The sequence below is a fragment of the Strigops habroptila genome, chromosome Z, assembly GCF_004027225.2.
Source record: "Strigops habroptila isolate Jane chromosome Z, bStrHab1.2.pri, whole genome shotgun sequence".
NCBI lineage: Eukaryota > Metazoa > Chordata > Aves > Psittaciformes > Psittacidae > Strigops > Strigops habroptila.
In genome coordinates, this window is record NC_044302.2 from 101839703 (window position 1) to 101849966 (window position 10264).

General features: G+C 43.0%; 1 protein-coding gene across 4 annotated transcripts in view; it reads right to left on the minus strand.

The window, feature by feature from the left end:
• Nucleotides 1-5701, minus strand: part of LMAN1 (lectin, mannose binding 1) — a 22798-nt gene extending 17097 nt beyond the window's left edge. For all 4 annotated transcript variants that reach the window (XM_030474871.1, XM_030474870.1, XM_030474868.1 and 1 more), the window contains exons 1-6: nucleotides 5468-5701; nucleotides 3982-4136; nucleotides 3785-3892; nucleotides 2324-2385; nucleotides 1450-1549; nucleotides 202-325 (exon numbers count right to left, since the gene is read on the minus strand). In XM_030474871.1, the coding sequence (XP_030330731.1) occupies nucleotides 202-325; nucleotides 1450-1549; nucleotides 2324-2385; nucleotides 3785-3892; nucleotides 3982-4136; nucleotides 5468-5684 (766 nt within the window). In that variant the 5' untranslated portion in view covers nucleotides 5685-5701. The remainder of the gene's footprint in view (nucleotides 1-201; nucleotides 326-1449; nucleotides 1550-2323; nucleotides 2386-3784; nucleotides 3893-3981; nucleotides 4137-5467) is intronic.
• Nucleotides 5702-10264: the final 4563 nt, after the last annotated feature.

Here is a 10264-nt window from a genome sequence, read left to right on the forward strand (position 1 = left end):
ACTGAAAGTCCTTCTGCTCTGGCCAGGAAAAGGCCTAAGCATACCACTTATTTGGGAATGGGAGAGAATTAATTACATCATCACGGTCAAAAATTGGTATAATGCATTGAGATTAGCAGTAAAAAGAAACAGACAAAACCCCCTCTCTTGCAAGCCCTGCAAGTCCCCACACAATTTGTCACAATGTTTAACATTTTCTACCTGCAAGTCCCCCTGTTGCTGCAGATATTCCAAAATAGCCTTGTAATGGCAACACCATGTCTTCCACTTTTGCACAAAATTCATAGTCTTCTTTATCTGGAGTAAAGCCATTATTAATTAATACCTAAAAGGATAAACATGTAAATTTTACCACATAAATCTATTTGTGTTAATTGCTTTGTCAGTTCATAGTAATGGTCACAAATACAACTTATTGGGTAATTCAGCAGCTGATACTAGAAAGCAAAAACTATTTCTCTTCTAAAAGATGCTTTTAACAAAGAAAATGCACAGATGCATCTGCAGAACTGCTAAGGTGAGCAGCAACATCTGGGATAGAGGAGTTCCTACATAAGAGATCAGAGACCAGGTACATTCAAGAAGAGAGCAGCCTTGGAGTCTGAAATTCCATTTTCATTCAAAAGTTAAATAGCTTTTACCATTACAACACAGTACAAGGTCCACCCTCTACTAGGTGCATTCATGTTTACTTTTAGAGAAACTTTTACTACAAAATGACAGCTGTGTGTTTTATGGCTAATACCTATGAACAGCACCTTTTCAGAAGCCAAGAAACCCACACTTCGTAGCTGTTGCAACCCAGCACCATAATAATATTTTTCTTTCCTTATCTAGAAGGAATTCACAATCATCTTAACAGGATTTAGGAAGTCCTGAAGACTTCCTTATAGCATTGTTTTTCCTACCTTTAATCTTTGAAGTCCTATTATTTCTTGGAGGTGGGAAGCCTCAAGTAGCAAATTTAAATCTACTGTCAGTGAGCTAGCTTCAGTTTTCTTGTCACATTTCAAGAGCCTCTTACGATCAGCTACAAAACCCTGTGCAGCTCTCACATCAGCTTGAAAAGTACTGTTCAAGTTAAGGAGCTGCTCAATCACTTGGTAGCTGAGAAACAGATGCTGGCTTTGAGACACCTCTACAGGCAAGTCGACAGCAACAGAAGGGTGCGAGCACATATGACTTAGCATAACTGACTCCTAAGTAACATCAGAGAAATCAGTAATACCTGCCAAGTCAGCTCCTAAAACTACAGATGCATTAATGTAGCTAAAAACCTGTCCAGCATTTGAATATGCTGCACCTCCTTCCAACTTCTCCTACCAAGCTCCACATTTTCAAACATACCAGAATTAACATGTAGGATCTTTGGGGTTTCAGACAGTTGCAACAATCTTGCACTTAAGTGGCTAAGAAACATTGGTAATGATGCTATTTCAGAGTACTTACAGTCAGTGTTTTTTTGTAGTATGTTATCTTTACTCGAACAGGATAGGGCTTGTTACGAAAGTCCCTCTGACAGGATGCCAATGCTTGTGTGGAACCATCACTATGCAAGAAGACAACTTGCATAAAACTATATCTTATGATTTATCAGCTAAGACAAAAAAGCATCAATGTATCACTATGCAACATCATGGTAGTTTTTCAATATGTAAGTTTTTCAAAAGCTGTCCCACAACTGCACTGTTCCCTGAAGTCCGAGATCAACAGTACTAGATGCTTTACACTGGACACACTACAGCTAGACAGCAGTAATGGGGAAATTTGAACACAGGGGATATCTCCAAGATATATTCCCACACCTGTGAACTGAGACACAAACAAGCTACAGTCCGGACTGCACTAACTAAGATAGATACAAACTGAGATGGAAATAAGCTGTAGTCCAGACCGCGTCAACTAAGCTAGACACTTCTCAGAGAATCCAAAAAGATGTCAATTGTGCTGTTGACTCTAAACAATCTGAAATCAAAATTAAACCAATTAATTGTAGTAGCAAGCGATTAGGTTTCAGTCACTTCTGTCATTATTAGCTGTGCGTGGAAGATACCCATAGGTAGTGAAGAGGTAAAAAGTCTGTATGTCCATTTATCTGAGTTTACCCCATCCCAAAGGGCATATGCCATTTAAATATCCATCAGTTGCCAATTTCTGTGCTGTTACTGACAGAACAGTGTTTTAACAATTAGAAAAACTCAAACATAAAGGAAACAACAAGGTTTCACATGAAAGAAACCTTCACAATGTTTCTTAAGAGTTTCATGCAACATTTCATCATTCAAAAGCATACATCCATCATTAATACTGAAAATAAACTTACTTCTGATGGTCATACAGAAGTTTACCATTGTTGCCTACAACAATCACTCCAGGATTGTTTTTCTAGAAAAAGAAACAGCAAAAAATGGAAGTTTAATTCAAAGTGAAACATAAGTAACATCACTGATAGCCCTTCTGCAATAAAGCACTTGAAGTCATTATACTACAGATAGAATTTCTTCCTAGTAGATTGTATGGGGCTATGTTCTGGATTTATGATAAAAACCAGTGTTGGCAACACAGCAATGTTTTAGTTATTGCTTACACAGCCTCAAGGCCTTTTCTGCTTCTCACGCCAGTGAGTAGGTTGGATTGCAGAAGGAGTCACGAGGGGACACAGCTAGGACAGCTGACCAAGGAATATCCCAGATCATATGGCCATCATGCTCAGCAATAAAAGTTGGGGGAATAAGAAGAAGGGGGGACATTCAGACTTATGGCATTTTGCCTTCCCAAGTTATCATTATACGCATGATGGACCCCTGAGGTATTGGAGATGGCTGAACACCTGCATGACAATGGGAAGTAGCAAATTCATTTCTTTCTTTGCTTGAGCATGCAGCTTCTGCTTTACCTATTAAACTGTGTTGATCTCAACCCACGAGTTTTCTCACTTTTAGCCTTCCGATTTTATCCCCCATCCCATCAGAGGGGAGTAAGTGACTGGCCATATGGTGCTTAGCTGTCTACAAGGGTCAAACCACGACATAAAGGTATACACTGTACCGCTACACAGATTGCCAACTCTTAAAAAGACCAAACAAAACAGACTTCAAGAACTCAAGAAATAATGACCTTCTCAATTCACAGTGGTGGGGTAGGGCAGTCCATCTTCAAAAAGGACCAAACCACAACCAAACTGCGGTTCTTTTCCTTTAGATAGATTGTGCCAACAAAAAAAGCAAGAGACATACTACCTATTGTTAATGTTTCCAAGGATCATTCTGGACTTGAAACTGGAAATTCGAAACAGCAACTGTCACCCCCATCTCCCATAGAATTTTCACTGCTGAACTACTCAAGGCAGATTTGTTCCAAGAAAAAGAGCATCTCTGAAGACAGAAATTTGTGTTTCCGTAGTGTCATATTTTGTTAGAATAAGCCTCTTGCAAAGCACACATCCTCAGATATAGCAACATTTCAAATCATGCATAGCCATCCCAAATTTCAGCTTATGCAGTTACACATGGTATTTTCCCTCCAAACCTGGCCCATGAATCAATGTTCAGAGGAGATTCATTATGTGTTACACTTCAACTTTCAAGCTTAAAAAAAAAAAGTGTGAAAAAGTTGAGTAAAAATTATGCAAGGGAAAATTGACTGTTTTAATTTATCCCTTCAAAGTGAAGGGATAGGAAAAGAACATCATATTCTCTCTCCCCCCCTCCTCCAAAGTTATAGGTACGAAACAGGCAGGAAACCAACTTATAATCTTTGCTAGAAGAGTTTGCTTTCAGCTAACCTTTCCATCATTGTCAAAGGAATCGAAGAAAATTCCAACACCATTCCATTGATCTGCTGCCCCGAAAACAGGGCCTTCCAAGCCTTGCTCTTCTGTAAACCAGATTGCCTGTTACAGAAAGAAGTAAGAGTCACAAGTCAAGATTCACTTTTTACAGCATGTCTCATTTTTTTTCAGTTAGATCAAATTCTTAATACCAATCCATCAGCTCCAATGCGGCCTCTTCCTGTAACTCGAAAGGTCACTTCGACTTCCCAATATTCAAATATTGACTTGGTTTTTGTCCACACTGACCCTCTTTGGCTTTTCAAAGACGTTGTTATACGAATCTGATCTGCACTTGGTATGGCATCTAGAAAGGAAAGGAACCAACACTGATTATATGAGAGAGAAGGTATTGTAAATGCTTAAGCAGCCAATTAACAGATCTTCTAAAGTCAAAGTTTTCCGGTCTCCTCAACTGGAGAACAGTTTTCAGAATAACTTTTTAGTTGAGTGCTCAACCAGCTGACGGGGAAAAAAAACCCAACAAAACACACCTTTATCTTCAACAACTTGTTAATAGTGCTTTTCAAAAGACTTAATCACCTTCTGTTTGGGACCACAAGGTACAACTTAAACAGAACCTTGGTCCTGCTATTAAGATACAAACTAATAAGATCAGGTTTAGCTTTCTCCTGTATCTCACACAACTCTTCACAAATCACAGATTTCTCCTTTGCTTTTTAATAACAGATGTTCTAATTTTCTGTTTAATAGTTTAAAGGAATGACATACATACATAAACTCATTCACTTGTATTAAACAATATTTATTTTTGTCATCATTTACTTGAAAAAAAGCAAGGGAAAAAAGCTTGTCTATAGACAGCTTCCTTCATGTCACTTACAGCATAATGTGAAATCATAGTAAAAGATTCACATTCATAATTAAAGCCTGTAAAAAACAACCAACCAAAAAAACCAAACCCCACATTAGAAGTTACCGCAGAGAAACTATACTAAGGTAGAACCTTATGTACCATAAATATCAATACATTTTACAAGAGGAAGCCTTACAGAAGACTAGATGCATTTTTAGCACAATCACATCCCTGACCCATACTTCAACCGCATAAGCTATATTCAGTGAAGCGCTGTTTGCCAAGCCACAGTTTCCATTTCAGCCTCTTACACTACGAGCGCTAACGGGACGTGCAGCCCCGCGGCCGTCTCCGCAGCCCAGCTCTGGCACAGCGCGAGGCGGGCCCTCACTCTGGCCGAGTGACACATCATCACTCCGCGGGGAGCTGCCTGGAGCCCTCACAGCGACGGAGCGACCGCGTCACAGGGCAGCTCAAGGGTACCTTCGAGCCGCACATCAGGGGAGGACTTGCAGCCATCCACCGCTACCACAGCACCTCCTCTGCCCCTTCAGCGCTACGTGGAATGCCGCGGGACAGGCCCGCCCCTGCCCGCAGCAGGACCCTACCGCGGCGGCAGAAGGCGCAGGGATCGGGGGCCGAGCCCAGCTCCGCTCCCTTCGGGCAAGAGCCCCCTGCTGCCTTGGCGGCCCTGGGACCCAACAAGGCTGCCCGGTCCCGCCGGCCGCGTCCACCTTCGCCGTGCCCCTCCGCTCCCCGCAGCCGCCCGCACGGCGGGAACATGGCCCAGCCCCGCTCGCAAACTGCCGCCCGGCACTTACTGCCTGTATGCACCCAGAACGGCACCGTCCCGTCCGCCTGCACCAAATGCGGCCCCTTGAAGCTGTACTTGTACTCAAAGCGGCGGTGCGGCAGAGCTGCTGCTGAGCCTTCCGCCGCCGTCGCCTGCCCGAGGGCGAGCGGCGGGCGGCCCAAGGCGAGCAGGGCACCGGCGAGGAGGGCCGCAGCCATGCCACCCCGCTGCGCGCGCGCCGCCATCTTGAGCCGTGCTGCGGGACGCCGGGCATAGCCAACAGGGCGCCACGCGATTGGCCGGGCAAGGGGGCCGGGTAAGGGGCGGGGCGGCTTCGTGGCGCCGGCAGCTGGCGCTCGGCAGGCGGGGCGGTCGCGGCAGGCGGGGCGGTCGCGGCAGGCGGGGCGGTCTGAGGATGCTGCGGGGTCTGGCCCGCGGGTGTGGGCCCACGCTGCGAAGGGCCTGAGGGAGGACTCTTCCGTGGGAACGGTGGGGTCCCGGGAAGCCCGAGAGTCGGCATCTGGGGGGGAGCCGATTTCGATCAGCCCCGGCTGTGTGTGAGCTGCCGGGCGGCGGCTCTGCCGAGGCCGCGCCCCGGAAGCTCAGAGGCGTCCGTGGGACCGTGTCTGTGCGCCTGGCCGTCGGCAGGCCTGTGGTTCCGCTTGTGCTACGGCCTCTTGGACGGCTGTATGAGATTAAGTCGGCTGTGTTTGAAGGGTAGTCTGTTCTTCTCGCTCGATATTACTTCCTTAACAAAAATCTCACACAGGCTCTGTATGCTCATTTTTAGAATAGTCAGAAATCCTGCAGAAAAACCGATGCCATTTTTCACACCATGCGTGACCAATCGTCTTCTGCGGTTTGCTTTGGTGGTACTCATGCCCTTGAACACACAAGCTGCCAGTGGGGAGAGGTGGTTGGAGTTGCGGTCGCTGCTTCAGAGAGAGTCAGATCTATAGAGGTGAGAAATATGCATATTTGCTTATCAGTGTGCAGCATCACAGAGCAGGGGCCAGTGTCAGCTTTGTTTCACTGGAGCGGCAGTCTGTCTGACCAGTGTGCCCCTGAACCAATGAACGACTGAACCAACAGCTAGACTTCCCAGTTCATTCTTGAATACCGTGTGTTGCTCTGTCTTACAGCCTCATTCCAGAAGAAAATAATTCCCAGGAGTGGGTTGGGTTTTTTTCCGCAGTTTCTTTCCACCCTTGTGTTTTGCTCTACCTTTTCCATATCCATTTGTTTCTGACATCCCTTCTCTCCCTCTTACCTAATCTGTGAGTATGAGCAATTAAAGAGTCCGTAAGTAGGTTCAGACCTTGCTAAAGAGGATGATCTTGGAGTCACTCAGGAGAGATTAAGTTCTTTTTTTAAAATGGCGCACACGTGCTTCAGCATGGATGAAAGTAAAACCTTACATGTTCACTGGGAAAAGTACATTATCAGTTATATAAATCATTAAGCAAATATATTGATTAGATGAGACAGAAAAGCAACATATTTCTGAGGTAAATTTTAGAAGAATTTATATAAATTTCCTGAGTACTTTTGATAAGTTAATACTTGTTAATATAAAGAAGTACTTGATATTTTGTTTTGAATAGTGTCTTCCATCCAACTATGTTCTAAAATATCTCGGAATAATTTAAGAATATGTTTTGGGTTCTTTTAGAGTACACATGTGGGAAATGTTAAGGGAATTGGAAGTCTCTTCTTGGCAGCTAACTAGGCACAGAAAACTCAGCTGATTTTCTATTATTTAAAGATCTAGAAAGTAATTTTTCAGGTAAAAATCCAGAACACTGAAGCAATACAGTGTGCTGCAATTACTTCAGGAGGATAAAATGGTGTATGTGTCAGAGATCCAAACAGAACAGCATGAAGCCCTATCCTGCCTACTTCATATGTTTGGCAGTAGTCTTGGAACTCATAATGGCAAATAACTGAACCACACTGAAAGAGACTAGTAAACCAAAAGCGCTAGCCTCAAAACAAATCTCTCATACTCACCCACACACATAGGCAGGTCTGAAATTCTGCTACTTAGAGGCACTAGCAATGGAGCAATACAGGATTTAAGAGAAGAGACGCTATGCCGCATAACTTTATGATGTTATATTGAACTGTCTCAACTTATTAGTAGGTAAAATAGAATGTTATGGAGCTAGTTTTGCATGTATCATTCTTGCTATCAACTGTTCTGCCATTGGATTGTGCCCCTTGTTTTTATATAATACTTCATAGTTGCTTCATAATTGTCCCAGAGCATGCAAAACTCCAGAGTACTTGAGTGCAGTCCATAATCAAGGAACATAATCAAGAATTTCCCGGTCACCATGTGGTTATTTCTTACTTACCATACTGTCAAAAAGGAAAACTCTGCTTAATTTGTATAATGACTCTGTACTGAACGGCTTCTCTACACTGCAGTAACTATCTCGGTTCAGCTACTTGTTTCCCTCAGTCAAAGAAGAAAATGAAGTAAGCAAACCATATATGCATATGCACACATACAAACTAGCACATATATAAATATATATTTTAAACATACATTGGCTAAATGGCAGAAAGTCTTTGGATATCCAACTTCAAAATACTTGATTTAAAAAGACAGGGAAAGGCCAATTTTCTTCATCGCTACCCTTTGTGGCACTCTCATCCCTCTTGGTGCCAAGGAGGTTTGATTAATATTAAGAAGCGTGACCCATACGCGTGAATGCACGCGTAATCATGTAGCTATTCTGGGAAGCCCGCAGCAGTGGAAGCTGCATGAAAAGTCTTCATTAAAGCCCATGTTGGTTGCAATGCCAACTGTCAAGATCACAGTGGTCTCACTGAGATAGAAGTTATCTCAGAAAATACAATCTCTGCCAGAGATGTCTTTCAGCAGGCTAGTTCTACAAGTGTACACTGCAGCTTGTATAATGTTTTATCAACATGGACCTATTTATAATTATACCAAGTCTGCAAAGGTATTGAACTCCCAATATTTTCTATGGAATGCACTATGCTAAGCAGTTTACACCAGCACAGGGGATTCTTACCAGTGCCGCCAGTGCCAGATGTAAGCCATTTTCTTCAAGAGCATAAACTGTCACTAAATGTAGCAAAAGAGGTTTTTGCAGGTTAAAATTGCACATATTTGGGAAGATGGGCTAGTATAACTGTTAGCTGAGGACATGACCCCATCACATGTTACAATTTTGAAGTGTGGTCATAACCTAAGGAGAGTTATGAGGTTCACGCAATAAATATGAAGATCAGGCCCACATTTCTGAACTGGACGTTCTCTCCCTTTGAAAAAAGGAAGCTCATCACCTTGCATATTTGTGTGTGCCACTGGGTAGATGCTCACTCAGAAAAGCATGATCGTATTTGCTGGAAGTTTCAGCAGAAACCCCAAGGAACATGTGAATATGGTCTTGCTTTGCGCCTGCTAGTCTCTCTCACATCTAAAATGCATCTTTGTAAGATACCTCCTCGGTGGGGATAAATTCTGTAAATCATAACAAATTAAATAGTTTAACTGTCTCTTTGCCAAGCAATAGATGGTATCATTTTTTTGTCATTATTCTTAGAAAAATGCCATCATATTTTCCAGAGATCTCAGCAAGGAAGTCGAAGACCCTGTGGATATACAGGAATCTATCCTTCAGCCTCCAATGTTGTGAGCATTTGGATGCGTTAATGAGACAATGTTGGGAGGAGGTAAAGGAAAGAAAAGGGAGAAAACAAATAAGGCCACAGTGAGGACTTTCTAAAAGGTATGATTGCTTATCATGCTAATATACTTTTGAGGCACCTTGTGTTGAATTCTGAGCAGAAATGCAGGTGACTATATCTGTAACTCAAGCGTAAAATATGAGTATGTCTTATTCCAAGAGAAATCTGCAGTACAACTGGTAGACTGCACTTACCTGTCTAGTCTTTTCCCATCTTAACAATTAGTCCGTGAGTTTTATATATATCCATGAAAGCAAGCACTTGTACACAAACCCAAATGATTTTATGTTTTGCAATAGTTGGGGGCATGCTGAAGCAGACTGTGTTTTTTGCGTTGGCTGAGCTTAAATTTATATGAATGAAATGCTGTGTGGAAAGAAGCTGTGACTAGGTAGGAGAAACCCTTAATTGCTAAACCAGAAATTAGACTCCTGGTGATGTGGTGAAAATACCACATCAGTAATGATACAGATGTTGACATCTCCAGAACACAGAACTCTCAAATTCTTGTAACTAATGATAATGTTCAGAAGCGTGAACTTGTGGAGGACCTAAAGAAGACTGCTGCATGTTACAGGACTAGTGTTTCTGCCAACCTCAAACTGCCTTTCTCCTGCTTTCCTGTGACATATATATGGAAAAATAGATCTGCAAGGCTCCAAGTGTGCTACTTGCTCAGTAGAGAGGAACCATGTATGTGAGATGGAAAAGAACCATTAAATCACGTTGTTCCAGGGAGCTTTGTGAAACTCAGGCATTCCACTAGCTTACTGACACAGAGCTCTGTTCCCTGGAGCCCTGCACAAGAAAGGGTATTTCCCCAAGGCAATTGTAAACACCTGACCTGGCACATTCATGCAAATATGGAGCATGAAGAGGAACCGCACAGATAGGCACAGATAGACAGCACAGACTGCATTTGTCTGAGGGGCATCACTGGATGGTGGTGAAGGATCTTTTGATGAAGGATCTTTCTTTGCTGGGGTCTTGCCTCCAGGACCAGTATGATTTCCTAGGCAGGTTGCAAGCTTAACCCAGACTACCTTAAAAGCAGCAAAGTAGACAGTACTGCGTCTTCAAAGCAGACTGAGATCCAGAGCTT